This window comes from Conger conger, chromosome 6, assembly GCF_963514075.1.
Source record: "Conger conger chromosome 6, fConCon1.1, whole genome shotgun sequence".
Lineage (NCBI taxonomy): Eukaryota > Metazoa > Chordata > Actinopteri > Anguilliformes > Congridae > Conger > Conger conger.
This window is the reverse complement of record NC_083765.1, coordinates 5,046,756-5,063,858: the sequence shown is the minus strand read 5'-3', so window position 1 is coordinate 5,063,858 and position 17,103 is coordinate 5,046,756. Positions and strand designations below refer to the sequence as shown.

The window sequence follows — 17,103 nt, the reverse complement described above, 5'->3', positions numbered from 1 at the left end:
GTTTCCCATTCTTTGCTGGGCTGTATTACGAGATGCGTATTGCTCTATTGCGGTTCTCCTGGGTCCATGCTGAAACTGGCTCCAGGTGTTCGGAATCAGACACTGGTAAACACAGGCAGGGACAGAGAGGGACTCGGAGGATGTTGAGTTTTTCGTTTTGGCACGGGACGCGTTCCTCGGTCTGATCTCTCCTCTGCAGCTTGGATTTGATTAAGGGCGGGGGGCGGATGCATCTTAAATGTCAATGATTTGCAGAATCTCATTTTTGTTATACAAATGCTGGACACACACAAGCACGTGCACACACACACTCTCTCTCTCACGTGCACACACCCCCACGTGCACGCACACACCCTCCCTCACGTGCACACACACAAGCACACACACACCCTCTCTCACGTGCACACACACACAAGCACACTCTCCCTCACGTGCACACACACAAGCACACTCTCCCTCACGTGCACACACACAAGCATATATTCCCTCACGTGCACACACAAGCACACTCCCTCACGTGCACACACACAAGCACACACACACCCTCTCTCACGTGCACACACCCCCACGTGCACACACACACAAGCACACTCTCCCTCACGTGCACACACACAAGCACACTCTCCCTCACGTGCACACACACAAGCACATATTCCCTCACGTGCACACACAAGCACACTCCCTCACGTGCACACACACAAGCACACATTCCCTCACGTGCACGCGCACACACACGCTCGCCCTCACGCGCACACACACACACACACACAATGTGATCTTCAGTCCTGCTTCGATTCCGATCATGAAATAAACTCAAAATCAGCCTCTTACGGGAGTGGATTTCGGGAAGAAAATTGCAAGAAGATGCGAAGAATCAAGTTCTGTTCTTCAATGATCGAATCTCAGGGGGATTCACGAAGAAGTAGAGTAAATGAGTTTGCAGGTTCTCAAGCACTTCTGCAGACAGGAATGCGCTGGTTTACGGTGCTCTTCCAGGGCTTGTGCATTATTTATAGAGAGAGTAAGCAAACTGTGAGCTGGTCGGCCCCGGGCCCATTGGGACGAGTGGGACCTTTTAAAGGGCCGTCTTATTGGCTGCGGATTGTTCATGTCACGTCTGTTAGTGTCTGACTGTGTGAAGGGATTGTTAGTATCTGATGGTGTGAGCAGGTTGTTGGTGTTGATGGTGGCCGGTGTGAGCAGGTTGTTGTTGTTGGTGTCTGATGGTCTGAGAGGGTTGTTAGTGTCTGACGGTCTGAGAGGGTTGTTAGTGTCTGATGGTCTGAGAGGGTTGTTGGTGTTGATGGTCTGAGAGGGTTGTTGGTGTTGATGGTGTGAGAGGGCTGTTGGAGTTGATGGTGAGAGGGTTGTTGGTGTTGATGGTGTGAGTGGGTTGGAACCCTCCCAAATGTGGAACATGGACTGAAGTAAAAAAAGAGATCTGTTCTGGGTTTTACTCGGTCATCCTGCTTTGTGAAACACCCCAGAGGCGTGAGGAAGCCGCAGCTGAGTGGGATAGGAGCTGCTTTCGAAAGGGCTTTCCCTTATGATGCGTGTTCGGTTCATTCATGTGTTTGTCGCTCTTTGATTGCCATTGTTTCCCGATAAAACCAAGCTGCATTTGTATTTAAAACGGAGATTGCGTAGTGATTTTCTACGCAGCGTCAGTAGTTCCAGGTGTAGTCTGTGATTTTGATTTTGCTCATTTCGGTCCGCAGAACTGATCGAGAATGTGAAGCTGATCCACAAGCCGGTGTCCCTGCAGCCGAGAGGCCTCGTCAACAAGGGCAACTGGTGCTACATCAACGCCGTATCCTTCTCGTCCACGCTCTCCAGCGCGTCTGCGCACATAAATCTCCGCCCGGAGCGATCGGGAGACGGAGGGGGGTTTACGGAGGGGATTTATGGGAAGGATGAGCCCTTTTAAAACGCAGAACAGACCGCTGCCATTAAGGCAGTGTGGTTTTGTTTTTTTATAGTGGTGGAATTCTCACATGGGCACCACCTGACGTCCTCACTGAGATGGTTGTGACCCCTTGACCTTTGACCCTAAGACCCTGCAGGCTCTGGTTGCCTGCCCTCCCATGTACCACCTGATGAAGTCCATCCCGCTGCTGAGCGAATCGCAGAGACGCGGCACCTCCACGCCCATGATCGACAACTTGTGAGTGCCGTCTAACGCGACGTGCGTGTGTGTGTGTGTGTGTGAGTGTGTGTGTGAGTGTGTGTGTGTGTGTGAGTGTGTGTGAGTGTGTGTGTGTGAGTGTGTGTGTGTGTGTGAGTGTGTGTGTGAGTGTGTGTGTGAGTGTGTGTGTGAGTGTGTGTGTGAGTGTGTGTGTGAGTGTGTGTGTGTGTGAGTGTGTGTGTGTGTGTGAGTGTGTGTGTGTGTGTGAGTGTGAGTGTGTGTGTGTGTGTGAGTGTGTGTGTGTGTGTGACTGTGTGTGTGTGTGTGTGTGTGTGTGTGTGTGTGTGTGTGTGTGTGTGTGTGTGTGTGTGAGTGTGTGAGTGTGTGAGTGTGTGAGTGTGTGTGTGAGTGTGTGTGTGTGTGTGAGTGTGTGTGAGTGTGTGTGTGAGTGTGTGTGTGTGTGTGTGAGTGTGTGTGTGTGTGTGAGTGTGTGTGTGTGTGTGAGTGTGAGTGTGTGTGTGTGTGTGAGTGTGTGTGTGTGTGTGACTGTGTGTGTGTGTGTGTGTGTGTGTGTGTGTGTGTGTGTGTGTGTGTGTGAGTGTGTGAGTGTGTGAGTGTGTGAGTGAACATATGCTGGCCAGCAGTTTGTAAGCGATGGCTTGTGCATGCTTGTGTATTGCTGTCTGAGGAATTTCAGTTGACATACGCGTACGTTGCATCCTTTTCACTAATACACAAGAGTTTACTTGCATAACAGGAATATACAACAGTGGAACAACAGTTCCAGGTATAGTCCTCTTGTGTCGGGTATTTTTCAGTGGTCTGGAAATGAGCGTGTAGCTCTATGGTGGAGTGAGTGCCATATGCTTTTTAACGAGCTTGAATGGTTTGAATGCTGGAGAAGTGTAGTATAACGGGTAGGGAACTTCATCCAGATGTTGCTGGTTCGCTTCCCAGCCCGGTCACTGCCACTATCCCTGAGCAGGGTAAATACCAACGTGTATAAAATGGATGCTATTAAAGAGGTGCAAAGTCACATCTGTGCTGCAGTGACTACGGGTTTTTTGGGAAGTATTTGTCGCTAAGGACGTTAAAAAATGTGCTCATTTGGCGTTTGACACCAGGGCTTCCCCCAGGAAAGTAGTGTGGGCTGGGGGGGGGGGGGGGGTCTCAGTGTCTGGGTAAGCAGTGGTGGTGTGGTCACATGGTCCTGCCCCCCCCGCCGTTTCATCATGGTCTTCCTTCTTCAGTACTGCTCCACCTGTGTGAATGGGTCTTACTACCATGTTGTGGGTCTCCCTGTGCTGTGGTGTGGAAGTCTAAGTGATCTCTCTCTCTCTCTCTCCCTCTCCCTCTCCAGTGTCAGACTTGTGAACGAGTTCAGCAACATGCCTGTGCCCTCAAAGGCCAAGCAGCAAGGTGAGTCCTTTACTGACCGATTTTTAAAATCCCGGTTTCATAATAAGAGCGGCCTGTAGCGTAGTGGTTAAGGTAAATGACTGCGACACGCAAAGTCGGTGGTTCTAATCCCGGTGTAGCCACAATAAGGACCGTCTCCTGCTTAGTCTAATCAACTGTACGTCGCTCTGGAGAAGAGCGTCTGCCCAAATGGCAATAATGTAATGTATTACATTCTTAAAAACCCTTTAAGGTGTGAGACAACGACTCTGCGATGAGAGCGTTCTCAACTGAACGTACTAATGCTGATGTCACAATCACTCCTGGTTATTTCTGAGAAAAAAAAAAAACATTCCTGAAACCTGCCCTTGAAAAAGCTTACGGCTCTGCGGCTGTGTAAATCTGAAACGAGCTCTTTCCACTTTTGACAGCCACTGGAGACATGAAAGTCGTCAAAGACATCCGACCGGGAGTCCCGTTCGAGCCAAACTACATCTACAGACTCCTGACGGTCATCAAGTCCGGCCTCTCTGAGAAGGTAAACCGCCTGGCGCCTCTCGTTAGGTGGCAGAAGCGGATGCTCTGCCCGAGTCTGCCGGTCTAAAGACGCGTCTGCGATGTGCCGGTACGGTCCGTCCGTCAGTCAAGAGCGCTTACACGTGCCGTTCGATCTGTGGCTGCTGCTAGGGCCCTGCTGTTCTAGGGCCCCTGCTGTTCTAGGGCCCCTGCTGTTCTAGGGCCCTGCTGCTCGAGGGCCCTGCTGTTCTAGGGCCCTGCTGCTCGAGGGCCCTGCTGTTCTAGGGCCCTGCTGTTCTAGGGCCCTGCTGTTCTAGGGCCCTGCTGTTCTAGGGCCCTGCTGTTCGAGGGCCCTGCTGTTCGAGGGCCCTGCTGTTCGAGGGCCCTGCTGTTCGAGGGCCCTGCTGTTCGAGGGCCCTGCTGTTCGAGGGCCCTGCTGTTCTAGGGCCCTGCTGTCTGTCCGTTCCTGTTCTGGGACGGGGGCGTACTGTCTGTGCCGTGTCCCCTCCGCTGTGGTTCACTCAGTGCTGGTCAGCGCAGCTGGCAGAGGGAGGTTTTTATGTGCGCATTCAGTACGTTCCGTTTGCTAAAGCGCTCTTTTTACGAGACTGAAGGACTGAGAGACTCTGAATGCTTTTCTGCTCACCGCCGTTCAGTTGGCCAAGTTAGCCCTGTCACTGGATACTGCACGTACTCTACTACATCGTCTTACTATACTGTGTGAACTACTGTTGATATTCGCTTGTTGTACGTCGTTTTGGGTAAAAAGCGTCTATAAATAAATGTAGTGCATTCAGTCCTCATGAGCTGTGGGTCTCAGTTGAGCCAGGGCTGCAGAACAGTGCTCTGATAGTACTTTTCCTCCAGAGCCTGGGAGAGTGTAGCATGATTCAGCATGTTTATCCTGTGTCTGTAGATTTATTCAAACTGGGGCTAAGAGAGATGCTTACGCAGGGCTAAGTGCTTATTCACACTTGCACCTTCTAAAGTGGGCTAGCACCAACTTTAGCCCCGGGCTAGCTGACCCTGCTCTGGAGCAGGGTTAGCACTGACTTTTCACGGCTAGCCCCACAACATCTCCAAATACGGTGCCAAAATAGCCAGTGTGTGAAGGCTTAGCCCAGGGTTAAGACATGGTAGGATAAGTTGGCTCTCGGTTGTCCTTGTCCGGGGCTTACCGCATTGTAGTGTGCAAACATCTCAACGGGGCTCACCACTCGGTAGGAAATGCTAATGGTCATATATCAAGTTCGCCCCAGCAAATATTTATCTCCCCGAAGCTGTACTCTGGATTAGCGTGCGATCAACAGTGTTCACTTGCCATCTTTATGACCGCTCCAAAGATGGAAATAACAGGGGTGCTTTCCTCGCTCTGTGCATCCTTGGTTATGAGCAGATGCTCACGTTTGGTGAGCGAGCATGGTTTATGTGTTTAGTGTGCGAGCAGGGGGGGCCAAAAGAGGCCTCTAGAAGGTTCCACAGCGCGCAGGTCAAAGTTGAGTTCGGGTCAAGGGAAGCTGTTTCGATAGGCAGGCCCAACTAGAACGCTTAATCCAATGAGCAGCTCTTCTGCTGTGGGCAGGTCTCCTGCAAACTCACCCGAGGTCGTGGAAGCGTAGCGGTCTTAACGGGTCGACAACAACCTGCGGCCATTTTGTCTGGTTACAGTTAGTTGTGACAAAAACGGTACCCGAGTCTCACCCCTAACCTAACGTGTGCCGTTCGTTTCCTTCAGTCACGGCTGGAAATGAATTTAAATTTGCATTTCAATTTAAAGCTAAAACTTAAAAGTCCTCACAGGATACGTGCATGCAAGGTGGTGAGTCCTTGCAAAAAATATTTGCCTGAATTTATTTTCAGTGAATTTCCGTCACTGACTGAATTGTAATGGTGTTGACCCCTGGCCCTGTTTAATGACACAACTATGACCGTATCCACAACTACGACCAGGTTTAACCCCCGTACCAGCAAGCAGGTTCCTGTCAGCCTACAGACCGACAGCTGCTGTATCGTCAGAATTGTTGATTCTGTACTTGCTGTGGACCTCAGAGCCTTACCCTAACCTCTGGGCTGTTCCTCCAATCACAGGGGAGACAGGAGGACGCTGAGGAGTACCTGGGCTTCATCCTCAACGGCCTGCACGAGGAGATGCTTGCGCTGAAGAAGCTCCTCTCTCCAGAGGAGGAGAGTGAGTACTCCTGCATTATCCGCCATTTTGGCTCTTCGTTTGGTAGTTGGTCCTGCAAAAATCTGCCATTTTGGCTCTACATTTGGCAGTTAGTCCTGCAATAACCACCGTTTTGGCTCTACATTTCGCAGTTAGTCCTACAATAACCCACCATTTCGACTCTTAATTCGATAGCTCTTTCATTATTTCCTGGAATGTGTTGCCTCTTTCGTTCTCCTTGCTTGCCTGCTGTGAAAAGCTGTAAAATGACTTCCCCGGAGTGATAACGCTACCGCGTTTCACCACACGGTGGCAGTAAAGTGCACGTCACTAAAATGGCAGCCGTTCTCGTTTTGTTCAGTCATTTAATTTTACGCCGGCGTTTGCAGGCGGCGTTTATGACGCCGTTCCACCTTTGGGAATCCAGGTAAAATACACAGGGACTGGACTTGTGTTTCAGAAGCTGTTTTCCACTAAGCAGGGTTGTTTGCAGTACTGCCTGTTCTCTCTACAGCAGGGAAGTCGTGGTCCTTGGGGGGGGCCAAGAACTGTTTATTTTCCCCCCTCCCTTTACCTGGGAGTTTAGGGTGAAGGCAATCGGTAGCAATTTCCTGGGACGAAAGAAACCCAGGGGCTGGATTTTTTTTTTACTCCCGGAGTCGTGTTGTTGTTGTTGTGCGTGTCGCATCGACACGGCCTCACCCCCCCCCTGTGCTCCTTCCCCGTTCCGGACAAACAGAACCGGCGGCGCTGAACGGTCCCGAGTCTCACCCCGGAGCGCCGGAGGCCCCCGCGGCGCCGGAGGAAGAGGAGGAGGAGGAAGGCAGCGAGGACGAGTGGGAGCAGGTCGGCCCGCGGAACAAGTCCTCCGTCACCCGCCAGGCCGACTTCGTCCCCACCCCCATCACCGACATATTCGGGGGACACATCAGGTAGGCACCGGGAGGAGGGGGGGGGGCGGGGGGGGCAGTCCCCTTTTTTGTGAGCACAATTGTGGGCGGTGCCCGAACCCACGCACTCTCCCCATTGGCTGGTGCGGCTTGAGTCATGGTCTTTGTACGTCTGAAGCAAGTACCGGCTTTGAGACGCCAGATGTGACATCATCTCCACCTGAAACCACACTCACCGGGCAGGCTCCCTGGGTCTCACTCCATGGGCTGCCCTCCTGGACTCTGTCTGAGTTTATTTTCCTTGCTGGAGCAGCAGAACTAGTGCTTCTTTATTCTGGCTTAGTGTCGAGTGCCTGGAGGAGCCCATTCAGTCCTTCACAGACAGGGGCTACCAACCCTGTTCCTGGAGATCTACCGTCCTGTAGGTCTTCACTCCAACCCTAACAAAGCACACCTCATTCAACAGCTAGAGCAGGGCTGCCCAACCCTGTTCCTGGAGATCTACCGTCCTGTAGGTTTTCACTCCAACCCTGACAAAGCACACCTCATTCAACAGCTAGAGCAGGGCTGCCCAACCCTGTTCCTGGAGATCTACCGTCCTGTAGGTTTTCACTCCAACCCTAACAAAGCACACCTCATTCAACAGCTAGAGCAGGGCTGCCCAACCCTGTTCCTGGAGATCTACCGTCCTGTAGGCTTTCACTCCAACCCTAACAAAGCACACCTCATTCAACAGCTAGAGCAGGGCTGCCCAACCCTGTTCCTGGAGATCTACCGTCCTGTAGGTCTTCACTCCAAGCTCAGCAAAGTACATCTCATTCAACAGCTAGAGCAGGGCTGCCCAACCCTGTTCCTGGAGATCTACCGTCCTGTAGGTCTTCACTCCAAGCTCAGCAAAGTACATCTCATTCAACAGCTAGAGCAGGGCTGCCCAACCCTGTTCCTGGAGGTCTGCCGTCCTGTAGGTCTTCACTCCAACCCTAACAAAGCCACACCTCATTCAACAGCTAGAGCAGGGCTGCCCAACCCTGTTCCTGGAGATCTACCGTCCTGTAGGTCTTCACTCCAAGCTTAGCAAAGCACATCTCATTCAACAGCTAGAGCAGGGCTGCCCAACCCTGTTCCTGGAGATCTACCATCCTGTAGGTTTTCACTCCAACCCTAACAAAGCGCACCTCATTCAACAGCTAGAGCAGGGCTGCCCAACCCTGTTCCTGGAGATCTACCATCCTGTAGGTTTTCACTCCAACCGTAACAAAGCGCACCTCATTCAACAGCTAGAGTAGGGCTGCCCAACCCTGTTCCTGGAGATTTTTTACATTTACATTTTTGTCATTTGGCAGATGCTTTTAATCCAAAGCGACTTACAAGAGCATAGGTTCTTCCACAAGTCAAAGCATCACATCCAGAACTAGGAAAATACACATGGAATGCTGTTCTAAACGTATAGTCGTGATCATAAGTGCAATTATTTTTATTTTTATTATTAATTTTTTTAGGAGGATTGGGATATCAGAAAGGGGGGGCGGGGGAAATCAGGAGGGAGGACTAAGGTAGAGTTTGAAAAGGTGTTTTGAGTCTGCGTCGAAATGGGGGGAGGGATTCTGCTGTCCTGACAGTGGTAGGCAAGTCATTCCACCACTGAGGAACCAGAACGGAAAACGGACGTGAACGTGCAGCTCGACCGCCAGGTGCTCGTAGTGAGGGAACCATAAGGCGACCAGAGCTGGCAGACTGGAGTGGTCTAGCTGGGGAGTAGGGAGTGATCAAGGATTGTATGTGAGGTTGGGCAGTCCCCTTAGCAGCCTGAAATGCCAACACTAGGGCCTTGAATCGGATGCGTGCGGCAATAGGAAGCCAGTGGAGGCCAATGAGAAGCGGGGTGACATGAGCCGACCTGGGCTGACTGGTGATCAGGCGGGCTGCAGCATTCTGGACCAGCTGGAGGGGCTTGATGGCACACGCTGGGAGACCGGCTAGGAGGGAGTTGCAGTAATCCAGGCGGGAAATGACGAGCGCCTAGACTAGGAGCTGGGTGGCTTTCTCCGTCAGGAGATGACGGATATGGCGTATATTATACAGAAAGAACCTGCAGGTTCTGGCAGTGGAGGATACTTGTGGAGCCAGGGTGAGGCAGTTATCAAGAGTCACCCCAAGATTCTTTGCTGTACGGGAGGAGGAAACCACAAGGTCCTCAACAGTCAGTGAGAGGTCGATTGGCGGAGAGGACTTAGCAGGGATGTAGAGAAGCTCAGTTTTGGCAAGGTTGAGCTTCAGGTGATGGGAAGTCATCCACGCAGAGATATCAGCCAAGCAGGCCGAGATCTGTGTGGTGACTTGGGTGTCGGGAGGGGAAGGATCCTACAGATCTACTGTTCTGTAGGTTTTCACTCCCAACCTCTGCAAAGCACACCTCATTCAACAGCTGAAGATCCCGTTTGAGCTGCTAGTTAGTAGTATGAAGTGTGCCAAATTTGGTGGGGTCTGATCTCGCCCCTCGGTTGGGGGGGGATTTTGGAAGTTTTGCGGGGCGGGGTCCTGCCACTGTGTCTCTGAAACTCGGTGCCAATCCATAAGTGCAATGTCGATTCAGGGTGTTTGTGTTCTTACTTAAATCGCTCCTTCATAGGCTGTTTTCCACTGGTGGTGTCAGGTGTGGCGTTCCAGACACCTATTCCAATACACTGATGCACGCACAGGAACTTGCATGACAAATGAGGCTTGGTAGGCTGCTTAATACTACCGATGACATTCTCTCTTTCTCCAAAATACACTGCAGCCCAATTATCTTCTCAGTATGAAAGTATTATTTTTTTGGTTCTTTGGCCCACTTAAACGGAAAATAAAAGCCTTTGTTGACGAATGTTTTGGTGAAGAAGCTGGTTGGTGAAATGAACCACATCACCTTTGGTTCAGACCAGTGTTATAAGGAGCTGGTGTGTTTGTTTGAAGGGGTTAAATGTGACCCTGTGTCATGAGGATTTGGTGTGTTCTTTTGACAGGTTTAAATATGACCCTGTGTTATAAGGAGTTGGTGTGTTCATTTGAAGGGGATAAATGTGACCCTGTGTTATATGGAGTTGGTGTGCTGTCGCTACAGGTGTGTGAAGGTGCTGTTGTGAGCTCTCCTGCGTCAGGTGGTAAAGGCCCTGCTCTCTGTCTCCCCCTGCCGGTCGGCGGTGTTAAAGGCGCTCACCCCCCTGCTCTCTGTCTCCCCCTGCAGGTCGGCGGTGTTAAAGGCGCTCACCCCCCTGCTCTCTGTCTCCCCCTGCAGGTCGGCGGTGTTAAAGGCGCTCACCCCCCTGCTCTCTGTCTCCCCCTGCAGGTCGGCGGTGTTAAAGGCGCTCACCCCCCTGCTCTCTGTCTCCCCCTGCAGGTCGGCGGTGTTAAAGGCGCTCACCCCCCCTGCTCTCTGTCTCCCCCTGCAGGTCGGTGGTGTACCAGCACAGCTCCAAGGAGTCGGCCACGCTGCAGCCCTTCTTCACCTTGCAGCTGGACATCCAGTCGGAGAAGGTCCGGTCCGTGCAGGAGGCCCTGGAGGCGCTGGTGGCCCGCGAGTCGGTCCAGGGCTACACCACCAAAACGAAGCAGGAGGTGCGTCCTTCCGGAACCTTCTACCGCCGCCCCTCGGCCGAGCGAGTCGCCTTCTCCTCACTTTGAGTGACTTCTGATTTCCTTTTTCCCCTCTGGTTTTTGTGGTTTTTTTTCAATTCTATCTGTGTTTTTTTTTTTTTTTTTTCGTCGTTTATTTTTTTGACCTTTTTCTTTTTTTTTTTTTTTTTTTTTTTTTTTTAACGGCCCAGTACAGTTTGATCAGAGATGACAGGAGGCACGGTAGATTCCCTCTGAACTCAGACTGTCAGACTGTGGGTCTGTTGTTCGTCAGTCAGTTGTCAGTTTTGGCCCAGTCAGTTGATGCATTTGCAATGCTGTCTGCACACACACACAGAGGCACACACACACACCCCCTACACACACACACACACACACGTACACGCACACACCCCCTCCATACACGCACACACGTACACGCACACACAAGTATCTGCTCCATACACACACACGCCCCCCCTCCATACATACACACGCACACATGCACAAATACACGCACGCACGCACGCACGCACGCACGCACGCACGCACGCACGCACACACACACACACGCGCTCACGCCCCATCCCGCTCCCCCGCTGAAGATCTGGACCGTGGTGTCCGATTTCTCATAAACCGTTGAACAGAACAGTTTGTGGATGTGGACCGCGTGCGGTGGTGTTTACGGTACCTGTACTTCGGGACCGCGGTGCGCCCGGTCGAGCCTGACGGCGTGGTGACTGCGGCCAGCAGCGAGACCTGGCGTGTCGACACCCTGACAGGGACATCTGCAGAGCAGCTGCTCCCCTGGGCCGTCTGCACGCCGCTGTGCTTTCACTCTGTCCTCCGTCTCACGGGCAGCGTCTGGTGCGCTCCTGCGTTTCAGGGCCTGCTGCTGGTCACGTTCTGTTGACTCCTCGATCGAGTCGTGGTTTCGTTTCGCGACTGTCCTGGTTTTTGGAAACCGATCGGTTTGGGCCTGTAATGCTGTGCGTATGACTTAGTGGAGTTAGGGGTCAGAGTGTAGTCTGATGGGGGTTAGCGGTCAGAGTGTAGTCTGATGGGGGTTAGCGGTCAGAGTGTAGTCTGATGGGGGTTAAGCGGTCAGAGTGTAGTCTGATGGGAGTTAAGGGTCAGAGTGTGGTGTGGAGGGAGTTGAGTCTCCACACTGACCTCACGTCATGTTGAGTGTGTGAAGGTGTGGGGTTAGGGGTCAGAGTGTAGTCTGATGGGAGTTAGGGGTCAGAGTGTGGTCTGATGGGAGTTAAGGTCAGAGTGTAGTCTGATGGGGGTTAGGGGTCAGAGTGTAATCTGATGGGAGTTAGGGGTCAGAGTGTGGTCTGATGGGAGTTAGGGGTCAGAGTGTAGTCTGATGGGGGTTAGGGGTCAGAGTGTAGTCTGATGGGAGTTAGGGGTCAGAGTGTAGTCTGATGGGAGTTAGGGGTCAGAGTGTAGTCTGATGGGGGTTAGGGGTCAGAGTGTGGTGTGGAGGGAGTTGAGTCTCCACACTGACCTCACGTCATGTTGAGTGTGTGAAGGACTGGGGTTAGGGGTCAGAGTGTAGTCTGATGGGAGTTAAGGGTCAGAGTGTAGTCTGATGGGAGTTAGGGGTCAGAGTGTAGTCTGATGGGAGTTAGGGGTCAGAGTGTAGTCTGATGGGAGTTAAGGGTCAGAGTGTAGTCTGATGGGAGTTAAGGGTCAGAGTGTAGTCTGATGGGAGTTAGGGGTCAGAGTGTAGTCTGATGGGAGTTAGTGGTCAGAGTGTACTCTGTCGGGGTTGAGTCTCCTGACCTCACGTCGTGCGTTTCGTGCCTCAGATCGAGATCAGCCGGAGGGTGACTCTGGAGGAGCTCCCGCCCGTCCTGGTCCTTCACCTGAAGCGCTTCGTCTTCGAGAAGACCGGAGGCTGCCAGAAGCTGGTGAAGAACATCGATTACCCCGTCGACCTGGAGATCAGCAAAGGTACCGTCCGGCCGCGGATTCGACGAGCGCGTCCCGATCGGAGCGGGGATCCCCGTGGTTCCCCTGCCTGTATCTCCGGGGTGGGCCCGCTTTGGTCCCGGAGGACCGGTGTGTGTCTGCAGGTCTGCGTTGCCGCCAGTTACCCTGGCGAAATGCGCCAAATGGTTGTACACACCAACGCTGGCTCGCTCAATTTCACACACCGCGTGAAGATCGCAGTGAACATGAAACATTTCATGCATGGACACAAGTCGACAGCGGCTGCCATTTATGGCCCTTTCGAGAAATATAGTTAAAATGTAAAATGGTGGAAATGTTAGGTCTAATTATGCGATTAAGGGCAGACGTTGCCATGAATAGACACCAATACCGACACCTCATTGTCCCCCTCTGCTGTATCTGAGCCTTCTCCTAAGCTGGCCAATGGTGGAGTGGATCATACAGCTGAAGACTTATCCAAAATGACAGTAACGTGAAACCAGTCTGTCTAATGGTGGCGGAACAATTAGTTAATATCTCAGTGCTGTGATCTTCATCCTGGTCCTGGTGAGTTGACCGTAATCGAGAGGAGAAGAGGGCACCTGGGTCTGTGATGTAGGCTCGCACAGTGCTCTGGTGTCATCCGGCCCCATTATGCAAGAGCCATGCCTCTGCCAGACCGGGCTGTGGTCTGGAGCCTGCAACCCCCCCCCCCCCCCCCCCCCCCCCTCCACGTCCCACGTGTGGCCCTGTGGCTCGTGGCTTTGGCCCCCGCACACGCCCGCCCGCCCCCCCCCGCCTCTGGGCTCGGCGTCTGAGACAGTGGGACGGGTTTATTCCAGCGCCCTGTTTACTGTTCTCTGCTCTGTTTGCAGAGGCAGCCCCCCACCCCACCATTACTGCCACCGCTCTGGTTTATTTTCCTTACCGCTTGGCTTCAGGATCCTGGACAGCCATTCAGTGTCAGCGTAGGTCTACCTGGTGAGGATCCGCACCAGGGCCGATCCGTGTCAGGATTTTGGGGCAGCTTGTGCTCTTAATTATGTCACTGGCTCGATCGTGTCTCGATCTGATGTCTGAATGAGATCCGCACAGCCGTTTGGGCCCTTGAGCAAGGCCCTTAACCCTGCATTGCTCCAGGGGAGGATTGTCTCCTGCTTAGTCTAATCAACTGTACGTCGCTCTGGATAAGAGCGTCTGCCAAATGCAACTAATGTAATGTAATGAATAGGCAGGAGCAGCAGTCGCAGAGGGAGTGTATCCTAAAGACCCTCCTGTGCTCTGAAGTAGGGGACCAGTGTAGTTCAGGGTCATCAGAAGGATAAATCGAGGTCGTTGGTTGGAACAAAAACCAGCACGCAGATTGGCCCTCCAGGACTGGAGTTGGGCACCCCTGATCTGCCCCCCTGCTCCTAAAATCACGGTCCTCGAGGGCTGAGAACTGCTGGTTTTCCACCCTCCCTTTACCTGGGAGTCAGGTGTGGTCACCCTCCCTTTACCTGGGAGTCAGGTGTCAAGACAGTCTGGCCAATCGGTTGCCAATATTGTTCAGTTAGTCCTGGGAGAAAAGAAAACCAGGGCCGGATTGTGTAGTGCATCTAGCCAGGGAACTGCAGAACCTCCCCCAGCAAGTGGTTCTGAGCCCTGAGTCGGGCTGAGACGCGACCGAGCGATTGTCCCGGTGGCCAGAACCGCTCCAGACTGCAGATCTGTCGGAGCAGGCCGTGCGTTTCGTTGTTTACGAGCGGGTGATGTTCCGCCAACATCGTGGCCTGAACGGAATGCGGTGTTGACAGGCTATCTGCGTTTGATTTAACGCATATTAATAATAATAATGATGATGCACTTCTCCCCCCGAAGCACAAGTGGGCGTTTTGTTTTCTTGCGTATTGACAGAATGTGTTGGATGTGCTTTGAAGTTGCGCCTTTGTGGAAAGTTCACGGTGTGAGCGTGCGCGTTTTGGTCTCCCTTCCAGATCTGCTGTCTCCCGGCGTCAGGAGTAAGATCTTCAAAGGCCAAAGAACCTACAGGCTCTTTGCAGGTACGTTCTGTTCACTTCACGCTGCGCTCTGGGGGTTTCCCCCTCACCTGGAGCCAGGCTCTCTCTGTTCCACTGCCCTGTCTGTGTCTGTGTCTGTGTCTGTGTCTGTGTCTGTGTCTGTGTCTGTGTCTGTGTCTGTCTCTCTGTCTCTGTCTCTGTCTCTGTCTGTGTCTGTGTCTGTGTCTGTGTCTGTGTCTCTGTCTCTGTCTCTGTCTCTGTCTCTGTCTCTGTCTCTGTCTCTGTCTCTGTCTCTGTCTCTGTCTCTGTCTCTGTCTCTGTCTCTGTGTGTCACGCATGTGTGTGTGTGTGTGTGTGTGTGTGTGTGTGCTGTCTCGTGTGCGTGCATGTGCGAGCCCATATGTGCGTGTGCGCATGTTTGTGCGCGTGTGTGTGCGTGTGTGCGTGTGTGCGTGTGTGCGCGCGTGTGTGTGTGTGTGTGTGTGTGCGTGTGTGTGTGTGTGCGTGTGTGCGTGTGTGCGTGTGTGCGTGTGTGCGTGTGTGCGTGTGTGCGTGTGTGCGTGTGTGCGTGTGTGCGTGTGTGTGTGTGTGTGTGTGTGTGCTCGAGCCCATATGTGTGTGTGTGTGTGTGTGTGTGCCATCAGTACACCACACGCCCATCTTCCCTTTAAATTCATTCCCAATTTCACATAAAGGTTTGACCATGTCTCTGCCCCGGGCCCGGGCGGGCCTCTGGATATTAGCCGTGTTTATCAGCCACGTCTCCAGAGCGTCCCGCTGGCCCCTGCCACTGGAACAGGCTTAATCCCGTCTGCCTGGGAGATAAATTACTCTCCACACACCATTAAGAAGAATTATTCACCTTCTGTGGAAGATTCTTCCCCTGTTCCGTGTGTCACTGCCAGGGCTCAGGTCTCTGCTGCTCTCCCGGTGTAACAACAGGGCTTTGATGTGCGACGTGATGGAGCTGCTAATCGGAGCGCGCAGCCCCCGTCCTTACATAAGGAACGACCTGCCCAAAAATGCGGGCTCTGACCTGACTTCGGGTCGTTGGTTTGAGGTGCTGCTCCGCCCTGCGAACGGGGAATTGGGCGTGTCCCGCACTGATGACCCGAGCAGAATGATCGACACGTCCCACACTCTCCGATAAGACTGCATCCTGTCAGGACTTCTATTTTATTACAAGTCAGATGAAGCATCGTTTGGGGGGCGGCCTGTAGCGTAGTGGTTAAGGTGCATGACTGGGACCCGCAAGGTCGGTGGTTCTAATCCCGGTGTAGCCACAATAAGATCCGCACAGCCGTTGGGCCCTTGAGCAAGGCTCTTAACCCTGCATTGCTCCAGGGGAGGATTGTCTCCTGCTTAGTCTAAATCAACTATACGTCGCTCTGGATAAGAGCGTCTGCCAAATGCCTGTAATGTAAAGCAATGTTTGGCGTCAGTTAAAACTCCCCGACTGCATACCCTGTTGGCTGTGCTCTTTGAATTCTGGGTAGGCCTGGGGTAGCGTCTGCTCCTCCCACTGCTCTCATTGGTCTGCTCTTCTGCCCAAGATTTTCTACTTGGAAATTCCTTAGGCTTTTCACCTGATTTATTACTTTTATTTTTTTATTTTTTATTTTTTTTTTCCAGAATTGAAAAAGCAGGACAGTCCTCCCACCTTCAATATTTGTATTTAATTTATTTTATTAATTTTTTTGTGTGTGGTGCCATTGAACCCCCAGGGGAATCCCGTGTGGTCCAGAGCCCAAACCCCCCGGCCCTCTGTGCCACACAGCTGTCCCGGGCTGCAGGCTGCTTGAGCTGGCCTGAGCCTCCCTGGCTGCACGCACCCAAACACAAACTCCTCAGTCATAACACGGGACGGGAGAGAGCCCCGTCGCTCCGCTGGAAGTCAAATATACACGCGTTACAAACAAGAGTTTTGTGATTGGGCTCATAAATATGTTTTATGGTCCTGGAGCCATCAGGGAATTCCACGGAGAGTTCTTGTGAATCCTGTGATTCCGTCCGGGTTCTCCTGATCATCGCTCCTGTCCGTCCTGCTGCTTTAAGTAGAAGTTTAAAAACCGCAAATTCATCTTAATTTTAGCGTTATTTACCTTCAGCTAGGTCGACTTGCTCTGAGAGGGGCGGGCTTGTTGATATGAATTTTGGCTCAAATTGTGAATTGCATTTCATGTTTTTTTCCATAATGAACAGCACCTTAGGCAGGTGCAGGTCGGATCACATTGACAGGAGAGCAGTGTGCATTCTGAAGCTGGGAAGAGAAGGGAGAGGAATTAAGACAAGACCTCTCTCCTCTCCGTTAGAGAAGGGGTCAGTGTTGACCCCTGCTGACACCCCCCCCCCAAAAAAATGAAAATAAAATAAAATTCAGTTCTGCCCCAAACAGCACGGACGGAATGTGAGTGTCCCCGAACCGTACTCCTCTCCCAGATTTTGGTGGTGGATTGGCGTCACCAGTTTATTTTA

General features: G+C 52.4%; 1 protein-coding gene across 4 annotated transcripts in view; it reads left to right on the top strand.

Moving 5' to 3' along the window:
* The window catches only part of LOC133130214 (ubiquitin carboxyl-terminal hydrolase 10-like), a 42,646-nt gene that overhangs the window by 17,497 nt on the left and 8,046 nt on the right, over positions 1-17,103 (top strand). For all 4 annotated transcript variants that reach the window (XR_009708925.1, XM_061244612.1, XM_061244611.1 and 1 more), the window contains 9 exons: positions 1,719-1,810; positions 2,055-2,164; positions 3,486-3,544; positions 3,955-4,061; positions 6,128-6,227; positions 6,946-7,138; positions 10,525-10,690; positions 12,505-12,649; positions 14,605-14,670. Coding sequence is in view for 3 of the 4 variants with exons in the window: in XM_061244612.1 (XP_061100596.1) it covers positions 1,719-1,810; positions 2,055-2,164; positions 3,486-3,544; positions 3,955-4,061; positions 6,128-6,227; positions 6,946-7,138; positions 10,525-10,690; positions 12,505-12,649; positions 14,605-14,670 (1,038 nt within the window). In the remaining variant the exon portion in view is untranslated. The remainder of the gene's footprint in view (positions 1-1,718; positions 1,811-2,054; positions 2,165-3,485; positions 3,545-3,954; positions 4,062-6,127; positions 6,228-6,945; positions 7,139-10,524; positions 10,691-12,504; positions 12,650-14,604; positions 14,671-17,103) is intronic.